Below are 17,558 nucleotides of genomic sequence, written 5' to 3' on the forward strand. Positions count from 1 at the left end.
ACATATTTACCCTATGACCCAACCATACCACTTCCAGGATTCTTAGATACACTGGGAAAAATAAACACAACACAACACAATGCATTAGGCTACTCACTGCAGTGTCATTTTCAACACCAAAAACCTGAAAACACTCAAACTTCCTTCAAAAGGAAACCAATTGGCTAAACTATGGCACCTCCATATCATGGCTTATTATGAAGCTGTAAATTGGAATGAAGCCTATCTCTATATATTCACCAGAGTAATTCCCAAGATGTGTTGCTAAGTGAAAAAAGTATTGCATAAAATGGTGTGTACAAAATGCTATTTATAACCTAAAAAGAGGGGTATATGAATATAAATATGCTTACACATAGATTTAAGAGAACAGAAAAACCAAAACCTTTTTTAAAATGACTATGAATAGAAGAGACAAGAATTGAAGCTAAATTTCCCTGATTTTACCTTGTTTTATGTACTCAACTTTGAAACCATGTACATTTTATATATTTCTTTAAAAAAATTAGAAGTGCAATTTCTAAAAATAAAAGCAAAGGCAAATGAACCCAAGTGTAATATTGAGTTGGCATTTTAACTACAAAGAGAGGAGTTATTTTAAGTAACTTTATCACACAGCAATTTGTACATTCCCTAATAGAACATATCAAAAGGGCAAAAAAAAAAAAAAATTATCTATCTATCTTCAACTGTTTTTAGTAATCATAGTGTTAGTAATGACGATGATATCTCTATTCTGGAACCAGAACTTTCAGCATAAGAAACAGATACATAAACATAAAATCAAAAAAGTTAAGTAAATACTCTATAATCCTAAATTTATACAGAAATTATCAACATTAACTCACAATGTACTTCCTCTTAAAAAATTTATTTTTTTCTGAGCTCTATCCCCTGAAATGCCTACAAGGAAAAAAATAAAATTCAGTGAGCACCTCTAGAGTTCAAGTTCTGGTCTCTCAATGCCATTTATCCCTAAAAAATAATCAAGACTCTAAACAAATGGCTAATTCCAGATATGGAGAAGGAAATATTTAAGAATCAAGCATTTATCCTGTCTTCTGGTAGGGATTATATCTGAGAATAACGAAATAATAGATTAGGAAAAAATGTTCTTTATATGAAGACCAATAAAATTAGAAATCACTATTTTGCAACTACTAATGAAATAATTAATCTAGGTAATACCCACCAATGACCACTAAAACCATTAGAAGAAAAAGCTGTTGGGATGGATGAATGACCCCTAATAATAATAATTAATAATGGATGAATGACACCTAACTCTAGCATCAACCTGAACATCACAAAATAGACAAGAAGACCTTCTATATAACCTGATATGATGCAATATGAAGTACAGATCAGCATGTACAAAATACTCTTAACAGAAATCAAACTTCAATCTGAGCAAGTTTCTAGATCTAACTACCTGTTTATAGGAAAAAGAGAGCCGAGGAACCTATTAAATGAGACCAAAGAGATACAATTAGCAAAATCTAGAATGTAGGAAATTCTACAGGACACGTGACCCAGTTTCTTAAATAAATTACAACGAAAAAAAGTAAAGAAGAATCTACAGATTAAAAAGGAAATCAAACATACCGACCAAATGTATGGACCTCATATCTAGACCTACACGAACAAACTGGCAAAAGAAAAGAAAAATTTGAGACAGTGAGGGAAATGTTTGTTAATATTAAAAAATTCCTGCTAATTTTTTGGAGAGTAGTGGTATTACAATACCAGAAAACTACATTTTCTTATGTGTTAAAAAATACACAAGTATTTAGGTATCAAATTATGATAGTTGGAAATTGCTTGAAAATAATCTGGGGACGCCTAGGTGGCTGAGTCGGTTCAGTGTCTGACTCTTGATTTCAGCTCAGATCATGATCACAGGGTCACGGGATCCACATGTATGCTGTGCTAAGTAAGCGTGGAGCCTGCTTAAGATTCTCTCTCCCCCTCTCCTGCACTCCCGCTTGCGCGCGCTCTCTCTCTCTCAAAAAATAAATAAAAATAATCTGAGAGAGGAGGGGAGGTAAATGTATAAAAGAAGCAAGACTGGCCATATGTTGAAGCTGGGTGAAGGGTGTACAGGGGTTCATTATACCATTCTAGTCTACTCAGACCGCATCACTGTACCCAGAGTAAAAATTGAGTTCTGTACAAGATCCTCCATGATCTGCTCTCTCACTGCTTCTCTGGGCCCACTCTTCCCCCTTTGCCCTCTACTGTAGTCAGTAAGCATCCTTCCTTGCTATTCTTTGAATACATCAGGCACACTTCTGTTGCAGAACCTTTGCACACGCTCTCCCTCATCTTAGGACACCCATTTTCCAATACCTTCCCAACTCATTCCTTCAGAACTCTGCTCAAGCATCACCTTCCGAAGAGGCCTTCCCTGATCATCCCATATAAAATTGCAAAATCCCCTACCTAGCATTCCTTCCTTGCCAGGCTGTATTTTTCGCTATGCCACTTATCCCATTCTGACAATACTAGGTTTGCTTCCTGCCTATTTCCCCCACAAGATCCATGAGGCAGGGACTCTGTCTTGTTCACTGCTGTATCTTCTAAGTCTACAAGTGCCTAGCTGCCCCTGCATATTGTAGGAGCTTAAGAAATACTTGTTAAATGATTAACTGTGGACCAGAGAAGTAGAAAAAGTAGCTGTGGGGATAGGGAGGCAGAAGAGAGGGAGGAAGGAGCAAATGGGCACAAAGAAGTAGAAATGAGACAGGGGTGGGTAATGAGAGCCTTTCCTCCTGGTTCTAAGCCACTCGTAAGACATAGTTGTACCTCCTGAGTTGCTCTACTGCAAGCTGCTTTTCAACATCACTTCTCTTTATCATTTGCAGCTGAAGAGTTCTAACCACTAGAAACAGTTGGAAGTCCCCAACAAACAGGGAACTGAAAAAACAATAGCCTAGGAACGTAATTACCATCAGTCTTATGAGAAAGCACATACTATAGCCTTCAGGAAGATGGTAATGCATATCAGAACTTCTAAGGATTCAGTGAGTGGCTGGATACAAAATGGATATATAAAAACAACAGATTTCTTCACAAGAGCAGTAAGAAAGTTATGGGGAAGAGGATGCTAATTACAAGGGCAACACAAAATGCAAAACATCTGGAAATAACCTTAATAAATGTAAAAGTGCAGGAACACCATGGAGACAAGAAGACAAAACGGTGCATTTATGTACTACTTGTATATACAAAAAAATACAAAAAAGATAAGACGTATGTTTAGAATATTTAAAATATATATACTTATATAAACAGAATCTAGAATAAATACATCAAAATGTTAACAGAAATTCCTCCAAATATGAGACTATTGGTAGCTTATTTTCGTTTTCATATTTTGCTTCAGATTTCCTATAACAACATTTTCTTTTAATAAAACTTTCCTGAACGTTGGCCACCGCTGACACAGAGGAGGAAAGGAACAAGGGAACAGGGAATCCTCAACACCCAAAGCTCCAGAGCAGCTCCTTTCTGCCAACAGTACTGGAGAGAATAGGAGGCAGCAAGAAGATTATAGTCTTCGGGGTCAGACTGGCCAGGAGAATTCTGGCTTTGACATTTACTATTTGTAAGTAAGTAATGTGAAAAAATTACTTAGCCTCCGGGGTCCAGTTTTCTCACATATAACACAGAAATAGTAATAGCTAATTTGCTGGATTTGTGTTAAGATGAAGCAAACTTAGCGGCTGGCATATTATATACCAGCGATTCCCAGTAATGGTTACTCATAAGAATCACCCAGGGAGCTTCTGAAAAATATAGACGGACCCCAATCCCTATCTTCTGAATCAGGAATTCCACATATATGGCTAGAAATTTATGCAGAAGCCATTATAACATGCACTTTTAGATGTATTTCTGATTTTTACACAGCCATTGTATCTGTAAACTGTTGTTTTAAGAAATCAGTACTAGAAGTTACATAAAGAAAACTTCAGGAATATTCATAAATAACTGATTTACACTACATTGTTTTTGAGTTACTATTTGACTTTATGTGTAAATGCCTTTGTCTTCCCATTAGACTTCAAACTTCTTGAGGACAGGAGTCGCATATTCCTCCAAGCACCTAGCATAGAGTTAAGATGCACACAGAAGGTATGAAAGAAATGTTTGTTAAATGAGTCAGTGAATAAGGGTAATAATACATTTTATAAAGAATATACCAACACCATTTTAAAACAATAAAATTAAGGGGCGCCTGGGTGGCTCAGTCAGTTAAGCGGTCGACTTGGGCTCAGGTCATGATCTCACAACTCGTGAGTTCAAGCCCCGCATCAGGCTCTGTGCTGAAGTTCAGGGCCTGGAGCCTGCTTCAAATTCCGTGTCTCCCCCTCTCTCTGCCCCCCACCCCCATCCATGCTCGGTCTCTCTCTCAAAAATAAAACATTAAAAAAAAAATTTTTTTTAAACAATAAAATTTAAAATACCGAGGCTTGATTTGACACTGTTCCTGACAAAGCCATCTTCCAATAACCATCTTCACATTTATCCATACAATTCTGGCTACAGAAACACTACAAGGATCTTAGTCTAAGGTATTCCATTTATCATGTGGTCTCAGGGCACATAAAGTATATATACAAAGTTCATAAAGAACTTCAGGGTATGGACCAGAAGGCTTCTCAGATCTCTTCCAACTCTTCAATGAAAAGGCTGCATTTCTGCTGTATTAAAGGATGGACTGGATTCAGACAGAATAACCGTGGAAGAAAAACATTCCAGGGGAGGTCATCATATTCATAATAATGATTCTTCTAGTAGGGAATAAAATAAAACAAAGATAAGAAAAACAGACGAAAGGATTTTAACAAAATGTAAACAGCAGATAAAGAATGAGGGAATGAATAAATGACTACCTAACCAAAATTTCCAATTAAGATTAAAAAGATCTGGCTGTGGCATTCCTTGACCAAAAAAAAAAAAAAAAAAAAAAAAAAAGAGTATGTGCTTGAGAAATGTGTGAAAACAGAGTAGCTGCTCAGTTTGCCAGGTAGCTGTGTAATGGACTGCTGGCTCCACTTTCCTAACACATTTCAGGACACCCAGAGTGCCAACCTGTGGTAATGGTGGAACCCACATGAACAGAGAATTCAAGACCATTCATTCCTCTGTGCATTGACAAAGTTCACTGGCCTGGCCAGAAGCAAGGTCAACATTTCAGAGAGTGGCCAGGTATACTAAGAAGGAACTTTTTCAGCAATAAGATCACAGGGTCAATTACTGAAATCCGTGAGAGACAGAAATAAGAGAGATGGAAAATGAGGGAGAGAGAAGTATACACAAATAATGAATGGTATGGCTCCAAATGAAAGCAAAAAGGAGACTATTTCTCCAGCACATTGTTTTTGTTTTTGTTTTTTTTAATATTTATTTGAGAGAGAGAACACGTGCATGAGCATGAGTGGGGGACGGGCAGAGAGTAAGGGAGGGAGAGAGAATCCCAAGCAGGCTTCATGCAGTCAGCACAGGGCCCGATGCAGGGCTCAAACCCACGAACCATGGGATCATGACCTGAGTTGAAGTCAGATGCTTAACCAACTGAGCCACTCAGGTGCCCCAATCCAGCACATTCTGAGAAACACTGAACAGAAGTTAAAGTGGATTAGACTTTAAGGAATGAGTGGGAAATGTATCAAAATTTATTAGATGTGTCTGATTAGTAGATGTATCAAAATTTAAGTTGAACAATTTATTTCTCACATTGCAAAGGGGATTAATGCTGTTATATCTGAGGTACTCTATTCATCCTATTTTTTATTTGTAATTGTTTTAAGATAAGGAAACAAAGAAAGCAAAACAGAGGGTACCTGGAAAGATGAGTTTAGATAAACTGGCTCTATATTCATTAAGAAGAAATTAACAGAAAAAGCATCAAGATATATGAAAAATTTGAAAAAAGTGAACAAGATAAACAATATAAAGGTTTTCAGTTTGATAAATACAACAGAGAGAAGTATTAACTGGATCAACAGAAAAGGCCAGCCTGGAGCGATTTTTTTTTTTTAAGTATTAAGAGCAAAACTAAATAGACATTCCATGAGAACTATAGAAGTCACAGAAATGAGACATAAGAAAGAAGTGAATGAGATTTCTGGTTTACACAGCTGTCACTTAGACGCAACTATTAAGAAAATCATGCCGACTGAGCACACCTGGGTTTACAACCACAGCAGGAGACAGCAATAACCACTTTATACAGTGTGGTTTAGCAGAAAGAGGTTGGCCTTTAGCTTCAGACAGTGGTATCTACAAAATACGGCTCCACGGCACTACCGCTTTCTAGCCTTGTAACGTTAGCAAGTTAAAGCTCACTGAGTCTCTGTCTCATCTGTTAACCACAGCAATATCTATATCTTTTAAGATCATTACATTGGAGGTAATGCGTGTAAAGTGCTTAGAATAGCACTAGGTAGGTGCTGATGTTAATACAATAATCATTAATATTGTTAGTTTTATAAATACTATGTAGCAATGGAGTCAGTCAACAAAAATTGAGTGGACATCTATTACATGCCAGGGTGGTTAGTAGGTGCTGGAAGAGAGAAAACAGAGTGCAGACATTACTTTGAAAGAAGAAAAAAAGAAAGTCTAGGACACACGATATAAACGTTAGAAAATATTTCAATAGCTTTTTTTTTTAGGTGTTCTTGCTGAGATTGAAGATTTGAAAATATGTAATATGGCCAGCTTTTTAATACATGTACCATATGAACACAAACTACAAATGCTGATAATACCCGCAACATAATGCTTGTTAAGCTAAAGGAAAAGAATCAGCATATATGCAAAAAAGATTATTACTGGGGTCACTAATGAGGCAAGAGAAAGTCAAGGTTGGAACTGCCAGGAGGAAATCTATAACCCAGAGGCCCATCCAAACCATAGGTATTCCTTGACTTTAAGAACAAGGTACTGGCATGAGAGTTTGTACAAAATGTGCCTTGCACACATCTATTCCTGTGACCCAGAATGAAGAGTGACCAAAAACACAAGACCTAAATGAACACACAGCTTCAGAGGGCAAAGGCACCCCAGTGAAAGCATTCAAAGCTCAAAACAAGAGGTATCTGCTCAGAGGATTTAAAAAGATGAATTAAAAATAAAGCTCTCATATAATAATATAAACTACATATATAAATCTCAAATTAACAATTAAAATTATTTCCATTTACCTGATTGCTTAGAATTTCTTTCTTTCCACTGAATATTTTTGCATTTGATCTGGTTTTGTCTCTCTTTTCGGAGTCGTTCTAATCTTTGAGCTTGAAAAGAAATATTATAACTATAAGTTTGTCAATGAAAGTTTACTATAAACAAAGACATAATTAACTACCTTTATATGAATAAAGATGTTTTATATTGCATATGTAGAGAAAAAGTCATAAAATTTTAAAGGTGGCACCCCTGAAAAGCAAATACCAACAAAAACATGAAAATATTCTTGATTTATAATTGAAATTAGAGGATATAAAACATTAATAGAGATCATAAAGATAGTATTAACATGGAAGAGAATAATAAAATGTGAAAACTTCTGTGATTAATATGACATTTCATTATATAAATCATTAATAACGGTCTTAAAGGAATTTTAATGCACAAATGAACTGAAGTGAATATTACATTACAGGAATAAAATCACTGTTATGAATTACTCTACCCGTTTCAAAAATTAAAGATAAATGAACTCAGACTAGACTATTAAAGTTTTAAATATAAAATCCTTTATCTAAAAATCATGAAAATTATAAAATGTCAAAGCTATATAAATTAGCATAGCTTTTCTTCAGTGGGTTGAAACAGTTTATAGGTAGTAAAATAAATGATTTGTATCTTTGTAACATTAGTCAAATCTTAAAAAGAATAATTTTTCTTATACAAAATTTTAAGATATGCTGAAAGGATTAAAAAGTAAAACCTTTGGTCACTAGGACACCCCATAATTGTAAGTATTAGCATCTAAGTGCTATCTTAAGAAATTCCAACAACAGTAACAAAAGCATCACCTAAAAATCCTACATTTGTGAGATCATATGACCACTGGCTGATCAACCTTCAAAAATCAGTGAATTGATCTCTTAAAGAAATACTGTCCAGCATATATTAACAACTGCTGCATATGGAAACCACAATGGAAAAGAAAGTCATAATTGATGCCATTTCTTGAGATCTGGCTAATCTTCAACTTCCTATCCTGGAACAATGCTAACAAAAAATAAATAAGTAAACTTCTCTTTCAAGGCAGGAAACCATACACACGTGCCTTGGCATTGTGATAGGGAAACTACCACTGATACTAACCTTGCCAGAAATGTGAACTGTGCTGGCAAAAGCATCTGATAATGTCACTGTATCTACCAAATTCCACTGGAGGAAAATACATTCAATTGCAATTAATAAATGTGAAGGGTACAGCCAAAGTAATATAATCATAAAGCTCTCAATTTAGCAGCATTCTCCTACTGAAATCCATTCAACCTGTCATACAAGATATCATCTCAATAACTCGCAAGGAAGTCAGTTTCGACTAGAGAACTGAGAATCAATGGTTCTAAATTATATTCAAACCTTCACTCAAATCCTATTTTGATAAAAATTCCTTGAGATACTGGGAAATGTTATTAATTATTTTCATCATGAGAGCAAATTATTCTCTGTAAATGTCACAGAATGCTGAATTCTGAACCAAAACCTTAACATGCTTTGCACTGTATATTGTATCTTGCAGTACTCCTTTATGTGAATTTTACATTTGGACCAGGAAAATAAACATGTAAACCTTTTCAATGTTCTACCACATTTCCTGCCATTACGTTTCCTGGGAGTTAGCAGGTCACTGCTACTGATTAGTAGATTATATTTTCTGATGACCTAAATAAAAAAATCACCTCCTAGAATACCCTGTCATATTAGAACTACATTATATGTTCTAAATAATTTATCTAAGTAAAGGTCTTGGTTCATCACATTCCCTTTGAAAGGTTTCCAAAACACATAAGCTGGAAAATGGCCAGTGATAAGCTTTTAAAAGATAATCACTAGATATTTATGTACCAAAGTTTAGCATTTTCAAACGACAAAGATCAAATGGTAGAGATCAACTTAAGAAAATAAAAAGAACATATCAAAAACAGGGGCACCTTTTCTAATCTCACACTCAGTGTAGCAACTCCTGTTAACAGCAGCCCGAACAAATATTCAGCTATTTACCTCCAACATCCCTTTGCCTCCCACAATCCTTCCGTGGCCAAGAAATGGCTCTGGCAGCAGTACTCTGTGGCTGGTCAGCTTTCTATATTAAAGGTTCTTTATTATGTCAACCTGAAACCTGCCACTAGGTAGTCTACCCACTGGGACTAATGTTGCTCTGTGAAGATACTCAAAGTAAGTCCACTTCCCTTTCTACATGAAGACTTTTGAGAAAGAGAACATCCAACCTGCCTCCCCTAGCCACCTTTTTCCTCTATTCATCTTCTGTCTACTTCCTTCTGATAGCGTCATTCCAGTGCCACTCTCCATTCACAGTCACGAAGATGGAGATGGTGTTTAGACTCGCTCTTACTGTAATACATGCATGTTCCTGTTAACACACAGAAACCTTCCCCATTAAAGCTATTCCAACATTATGCATTATTCTGTAAGATTGTTGACTGATTTAAAGCTCAGAAGACATGACTAAAAGGCAATGTTTACCTGTATTTGAGCGTCTTCTAATACCAAAGTCCCAACTTGAGGTAATATCGACTGACTGGGCATATACATAGCCCTGAGTCTCACCATTGCTTCCCTGAATTTCTGACCCACTGTCTCCAGGCATTGAAGGAGGATGAATCTTCTCTAGGTCAACATCATGATCAATGAGAACCATCTCACACATTCCTGTGTCATCACTGGTCACATGTGACTGTCGAATATGAGCTAGAATGATAGTTGGATTGTCCAAGAAGGCCATCCTTTCTGTGGGCCAATCTCCTTAAAAGGCTATTTTCTCCTCTTCATATTGTTTCACGTGCTCACCTCCCTAGAAACATGATGTACACAGCAATATTTAAGAATAAGGAAGAAAATGACTGAATCATTTTTCAAACAAATCAATGTGGTAAAATGCTACCTTGAAAATCAACATTTATCCCTGCACCTAGGAGCTTACAAGGATTAAGTCTAAGCTGAAAGGAAATCCTTATAAGCACTGGGAGCTACAGCTCTAGTCAATGAGATCTCCATGGTATCAGTGAGAATGGCTTCTTCTCTTGCAAAACAAATAATAGTGATTCCTTAGGCCACTCAAAACACATAATTACTGTTAAAACAATAAATTTGCCTTTCTTTCTCCCTTTATTCCCATGCAGTCTTCTCATTACTTTATAAGGTCAGGGAGAACAAGTTGTATTTTCCTCACATTATGAGCTCGGGTATGAAACTGTACTTCTTTAGTTTACATTTCCCCCTCTTTGTCATAGGGTTGTGAGGTAACTAAAAGAACACAGACAATACTTTGAGTTACTAGGAATTTTGCAAAAATGTACCACCAAAGTAGTTTTGTTCAATAAATACATTTTCCTTTCTTCTGATTTAAGGTAACATTATGCTTTTCAAATAAACTTTATCAGGGATGCCTGGGTGGCTCAGTTGGTTGAGTGTCCAACTTCAGTTCGGGTCATGATCTCACAGTTCGGTTTGTGAGTTCGAGCCCTACGTTGGGCCCGCTGCTGTGAGCGCGAAGCCTGCTTTGGATCCTCTGTCCCCCTGTCTGCCCCTCCTCCACTTGTGCTCATTCTCTATCAAAAAAAAAAAAAAAAAAAAATTGAAAAAAATAAAAGTTTACAGAAATAAAATAATAAAAAAATAAACTTTATTAATCGAACTTCTTTGCTACCAAAAATTAATTTCTTTTTAATTTTTTTAGTTTTTTTTCTTTTTTGTAATGGTTTATTTTTGAAAAAGAGAAAGAGAGAGAGCATGAGTAAGGGAGGGGCAGAGAGAGAGGGGGACAGAACAGAGGATCCAAAGCAGGCTCTATGCTGACAGCAGAGAGCCCGATGTGAGGCCTGAACTCAAGAACCATGAGATCATAACCTGAGCAGAAGTCAGACACTTAACTGACTGAGCCACCCAGGTGCCCCCCCTCAATTAATTTCTTATTTTAGAAACCTCACTCTAAGAACTGCTTCCTGAATCCTGTTGAAACTAAAATGATGTTTCTTCTGGGAACAAGATGGTACCTCCTCAATTAAATGCCAATACTCAGCAAAGAAAACATGGTAGTCTCCCCTTATCTGTGGTTTCATTTTCTGCAGTTTGTTACTTGTGGTCAAACTTGGTCCAAAAGCAGATGATCCTCCTTCTGACATACTGTCAGAGATCAATGATAGTAGCCTAACGCTATGTCACAATACCTATGTCATTCAGTGTGCTTCATACCATCACATAGGCTTTTTCTTTGTTTTTGAGGGGGGGCGGGGAGGGAATTCCAGACAAGCTCCATGCTGTCAGCACGGAGCCTGGCACAGGGCTCAATCCCACAAACCCTGGGATCATGACCTGCGCCGAAATAAGAGTCGGACGCTTAACCAACTAAGCCACCCAGGCGCCCCACATCACATAGGCGTTTTATCATCTGACGTCACAGGAAGGTTGAGTATAGTACAATAAGGTATTCTGAGAGACAGACCACATTCACGTAACTTTTATTACAGTTCATTGTTATAATTGATCTGTTTTATTATTGTTGCTAGTCTCTTACCATGTCTAATTTGAAAATTAAATTTTATCATAGGTATGTACGGGTAGGAGAAAAAATAGAATTTATAGGGTTTGGTACTATCCATGGTTTTCGGCATCCACTGCGGGTCTTGGAACATACCCCCTGAGAATAAGGGGAGAGTACTGTAGTACAGAACACTGGTTAGGATGAGGACGCACAGGCAGGACTGGGTTCAAATCTTAACCCTGTCACTTGCTAGCTATGTGATCCTGGTCAAAATAAACTTAACCTCTGAGCCTGTTTTCTTTTTTCATTTATAAAATGGGGATCCCAAGGATAAGAGGATATATAAGAGATAATGCAGGTAAAGTGCTCAAAAGAACACCTGACACATAATTAAACAGTAGCTATTAATAATAATAATGATTATGGTAAAAATAATCACTACTAACTTCAGCTTTCAATTCTTGTTAAAAATAATCCTAAAATATATCAACATCTCATCCTTCTTTAGTAAGTTCACAGCACGTAAAATAAATGTGTGCTTCCTTTTTGACAGAGGACTCCACAAGTCACCTGGGTCACCTTCCACCTCCTTTAAAATTATTATGAGATGCAAGGAACATGAAAGCTGGATTGAGTATGTTCCTAGAACAGTCCTAGAAGGTATTTATTTTTAGAAAGACCTCTAACACCAGATTTCTTGTCATTTCTTTCTCCTAGAAATGGAACAAAGGGGGAAATCTAGTTAATAAATCATTATAAAGACTGAGGTTTTATAAATTTTTGTCTAGTAACACATTATACTGATATCACTTGGTAGATCTTAAAAATAAAAATACTGAGATTAAGAGAAAATTTAACTGAGGAGCACCTCTAATCAAAGAATTATACTAATCTTCATTTTTTCCTTCAAATATATTCATGGAGTAGTTCTACTACACTGAGGATATTGGGAAATGCCAAGGTAAGGTATCCCTGAATCAAAAAGTTTATACCCTAAAACAGCCCTACTGTATTTCCTAATCCTTACAAGGAGATTTCTCCAAGTGTCACATTTCTGAGTCTCAGAAATGTTAATGTCAGCCTAACATTTTAAGTGTTTTAATCAGAAAACCATTACAGAATTAAAGGGGAACACTGAAATTTCACTTGTAAAAGTAATTACGATACCACAAAGAGATGTATACAACCACGGAATTACTTATAAAGTATTTGACTATTTGTTTTGTAACAAAATCATAGCATCACAGATGGCCAAAGCTGCAAACATCCTTGTAGCCAGCACAGCGTCTCCCCTGTGGGGGTAAGGCAATGAGGCCCGAGCAGAATGGCAGGTGCTTTCAATTTCATATTGAACAATTTTCCCCTACAAAAACAAGGACTTTGGTGAGAAGCCACACATTTGACAGGCACTGACAAGTCAAAGGGCAAAGAAACAACAGTGTACTGAAGTACCCTCAACAGAATCTTTTTTTTTTTTAAGAAAATGGATCTGCTCCATCACCTCTTATGAGGAAAAGAGTTATGGGCAAATACCTCTGAAGGCACACACCAATTCCCTAACTTTATCCTTCTGGTACAGAGGCCCCAAAATATTCCAACAGGAGCAGATATCTTCTCTATTAGTACACTACGACCTCATACAAGTTTACTTCATACTTAGTATACTGTGACTTCGTACAAGTATGATTCGCTCAACAAATATTTATTCAATACCAGTTCTGACAGGGAATTCCCACAAGTCTGCCCTGGAAAACATGCCTTCCACATCCCATGACATGTACTTGAGGATTCAGACTGTAAGCTCCACAAGGACAGGAGCCACACCACCACATCCCTTCTGGCAATAAAGAATCTTCCACACGGCAGAAATTCAGTAACGGTTGATGTCTGACTTCCAAGGACTGTATAATTTTGTAGTAGGGATAAGTCATATGTGAGCATGTGTAGTGTGATTATACAGAAAGGAATGCCTTTTTTTCTATGAATACAGACACAAGAGCTTCTCTTCAATGTGCCCTTCAAAACTGTCACCTTGGGACACTAAGCAACCTATCCCAATGCTACTCTTCAGAACCAAAAGAACATGTTTTAAATCACTTTAAGAGCAGCAAATTATCACTTGAAGGTAGATTTGATTTCTAAGACAAAGATATTCCCAACACAGATGAAAACAAGTTATTTTCTCTGATCAGTTGTGCAAAGATCAAAGATTTTTAAAACCTAGAGTTGGTAGGGTTCAGAGAACTGAGCTCATGCACAGTTACATGTGCATTACAGGGAATGTAAACTGACAGTTTTTAGATGGTAATGTGGTAATGTCTCTCAAAGTATAACGAGTATCCTTTGGGCAACCCTACTTGTAGGATTTGCTCTTAGGAGATAACTATGCAAAAATATTTATCTCAGGATTGTTTGTTATACTGAAAATCTGAAAGTAACCTAAACATCCATCAGTGGTGATGTACCAAGGCAAATACATACAATAGAATACTACATAGTCATTAAAAATACATGGTAGAAAATGGATAAACAAAATGCGGTATATACATACAATGGGATATTCGTCAGCCTTAAAAAGGAAGAAAATTCTGGGGCGCCCAGGTGGCTCAGTCGGTTGAGCGGCCGACTTCAGCTCAGGTCATGATCTCACAGTCTGTGACTTCGAGCCCCGCATCGGGCTCCGTGCTGACAGCTCAGAGCCTGGAGCCTGTTTCAGATTCTGTGTCTCCCTCTCTCTGACCCTCCCCCATTCATGCTCTGTCTCTCTCTGTCTCAAAAATAAATAAACGTTTAAAAAAAATTAAAAAAAAAAAAAAAGGAAGAAAATTCTGACATATTCTATAACATGGGTGAACCCTGAGGAGATCATGCTAAATGAAAAAAGTCACAAAAAGACAAATATCGTATGATTGCACTTATATGAAGTACCTAGAGTAGTCAAATTGATAGAGACAGAAAGTAGAATGGTGGATGCCAGGGGCTGGAGGGAGAGGAAAATGGGGAATATTTAAAAGGTATATATAAGTTTAGGAAGATAAAAAGTTTGAGAGATTGATGGTGGTGATGGTTGCACAACAATGTGAATATACTTAATGCCACTGAACTGTACTCTTAAAAATGGTTAAAACAGTAAATTTTATGTTATATACTATATATATTACCACAATTTTTTAAGTTTACATTTTTAAAAAATGTCCAGGAAATGTCACATTAAACAAAATTAAGTAAGTTTTCTTCTTGCTGTTTAATTACAGCCTTCTCAAAGCTTTTTTTTTTTTTTTTTAAGTTTATTTAAGTAATCTCTACACCCAATAGGGCACTCGAACTCACAACCCTGAAATCATGAGCCGCAGGCTCTACTGACTGAGCCAGCCAGGTGCTCCAGACTTCTCAAAGCTTTTAAACTACTAATGTATATTGTGAACCTCTAAAAGTAGGGAATCTAGAAACGCAATATATCCCAAATCTCAAACTTATCTGATCCCTAAACATGTCTTCATCTAGGAATACTAACACATATCAATGTATAAGAGATTCACAAAACATGGTTCAGAAATGCTGCTCTAAATGTTCACAAACGCTGTTTCTTTGGGCCTTGAATGCCTTCCCTGGATATTACCAATTCTTGATTGAGATACCTCATCCTTTTTATATATCTTTGGACCATTAGATAAACAATTTCAGGCTCCAGGAGATCTGCTCCCCTAAGATGTCCTACTTTTCTAAGATTCTCCCACTTTTTACTCCAGGTTCCTCAAAGCACAAGAGATTTGTTTTACTAAAAATGAAAACAACAGAGACACCCACACAGAGTGGGAGGACATGAGATGCCCCATAATGACAGCCATTTTTAACTTACTGGGTAGGTCTCCCTTTATACTTACTTCATTTGTTGAACAAATACTTAAGTTCCTACTATGTGCTAAATATTGTTCTAGGTACACTTTGGATGCTATTACCACTTTACATAACCATTTGTGTTCATTAATGACCATGCAACCTGCCTGTGTTAACTTTGAACATGCCCTAAACAGGGAAGTAAAATTTTAGTAGGTTTTAATGGATATCAAGTCTTAATACAAGTCTATTTTTAAAAACAATTTTGGGGGCACCTGGGTGGCTCAGTCGGTTGAGCAACTGACTTTGTCTCAGGTCATGATCTCCGGATTTGTGAGTTCAAGCCCCACATCCAGCTCGCTGCTGTCAGCCTGTCAGCACAGTCTGCTTCGGATCCTCTGTTTCCTTCTCTCTGCCCCTCCCCCACTTGTGCTCTACCAAAGATAAATAAATATTTTTAAAAATTAAAATAAAATAACTTTTTTTAATGTTTGTTTACTTTTGAGAGAGGGAGAGACAGAGTACGAGAAGGGGAGGGCAGAGAGAGAGGGAGACATAGAATCTGAAATAGGCTCCAGGCTCTGAGCTGTCTGCACGGAGCCCAACGTGATGCTCAAACCCACAGAGCACGAGATCATGACCTGAGTCAAAGTCAGATGCTTAACGACTGAGGCACACAGGCACCCCCGATCAAGTATATTTTTTTTTAATTTTTAAAAAATGTTTATTTTTGAGAGAGAGGCAGAGCATGAGTTGGAGAGGGGCAGAAAGAGAGGGAGACACAGAATTCAAAACAGGCTCCAGGCTCTGAGCTGTCAACCCAGAGCCCAAATACAAGTCTATTTTTAATAATAACTTTATACACACTCTCCAAATTTTCTTTGCAATGGCTTATAGAAAAACATAAGACACAACACAGTAAAAAAGTAGATGAGAAAAGTGGCAGAGGATAAGCAACTCTGGATGAATGTTGTAAGATCTTGTACATTTGCCACAGGAAGACTGCAGAATCCCAGAAGCAAAAAGCAATCATAGTAACTAAACTTAACTTAAAGCTACCTTTTTAGGTGGATTAATTCATATAATTCTAAAAATAATTCTATGAGATAGTATTTCTGTCTCCATTTTATAGATGAAAAAACTGAGGCACATCAAAAAACCTGCCCAAAGCCAAGATAGTTAATAATTCTGAGAATCTTAAGCATTATACAGCCTCTCAAAACAAAAATGAACAAAGCATTACAACACTCATAATAAACAAGGTTTTAAAAAATCCCGTTGTTGAGTTATTTGGGATCTGGGGCCTTACAAAAATTTCTCCCAAGGGTCTTTGTGGAAGATGTAATACAGTAAATGCGTTATGCAGAATAGACATTTAGCCTCCCCTCCACTCGTGCAACTATGATTTATACAACAGTAGTGCATATAATGGTTGTTCAAAAATAAAAAAAATTACAAAATTTTACAGAAGAAAGGAACTTCAAAGATCATTTACTTGTTGACCTGAAACCACAGAGGAAAGGTGTACTTTAAATTCCCAGTTAGATGTAAGTATCTTCTTAAAATCCCTAGAGATTTATGCAACTTCAGCTATAAGCAAAGTCCATACCTGAAATATTCTATTTCTTTAACCCCAGCACAAGCAAATGAGCCCCCTCTATACTTCTTCACTCCCTAAGGACCTGACATAGGTCTTGAACGTGACTTAAATCACTCAAGTCCAGCCAATGATTTAAAGGATTCCCTTTCCTGGACTTTCAAAACACTCTGTACACCCACTTCCCTCTGCCAAACAGACTTCAAGCCCCCTTACCTGCAATCTGTGAAAACTTGTCTGAATAAGCAACAGCCTGAGGCTTCTCCAAGGTCTGCAAACTCCCAATCAAAAATTACTGCTGCCCCATCAATGTGTCATATAAATGTTGGCATGTTAATTGTGTATTTATAAGATTGTTAATGGTTAGTTAAT

At 36.8% G+C, this 17,558-nt stretch overlaps 1 protein-coding gene across 9 annotated transcripts in view; it reads right to left on the reverse strand.

Annotated features, from left to right (window-relative positions):
• MAPKAP1 (MAPK associated protein 1) overlaps window positions 1–17,558 on the reverse strand; it is a 257,275-nt gene that overhangs the window by 204,009 nt on the left and 35,708 nt on the right. For 7 of the 9 annotated variants that reach the window (XM_078436493.2, XM_060608656.3, XM_060608652.3 and 4 more), the window contains 2 exons: window positions 9,736–10,063; window positions 7,215–7,304 (listed from right to left, as the gene is read on the reverse strand). The exons of 1 other annotated variant lie outside the window; for it this stretch is intronic. In XM_078436493.2, the coding sequence (XP_078292619.2) occupies window positions 7,215–7,304; window positions 9,736–9,994 (349 nt within the window). In that variant the 5' untranslated portion in view covers window positions 9,995–10,063. The remainder of the gene's footprint in view (window positions 1–7,214; window positions 7,305–9,735; window positions 10,064–17,558) is intronic. One more of the 9 variants, XM_060608660.3, reaches the window with a different exon arrangement.

This window comes from Panthera onca, chromosome D4 (genome assembly GCF_046562875.1).
Source record: "Panthera onca isolate mPanOnc1 chromosome D4, mPanOnc1 haplotype 2, whole genome shotgun sequence".
Taxonomy (NCBI): domain Eukaryota; kingdom Metazoa; phylum Chordata; class Mammalia; order Carnivora; family Felidae; genus Panthera; species Panthera onca.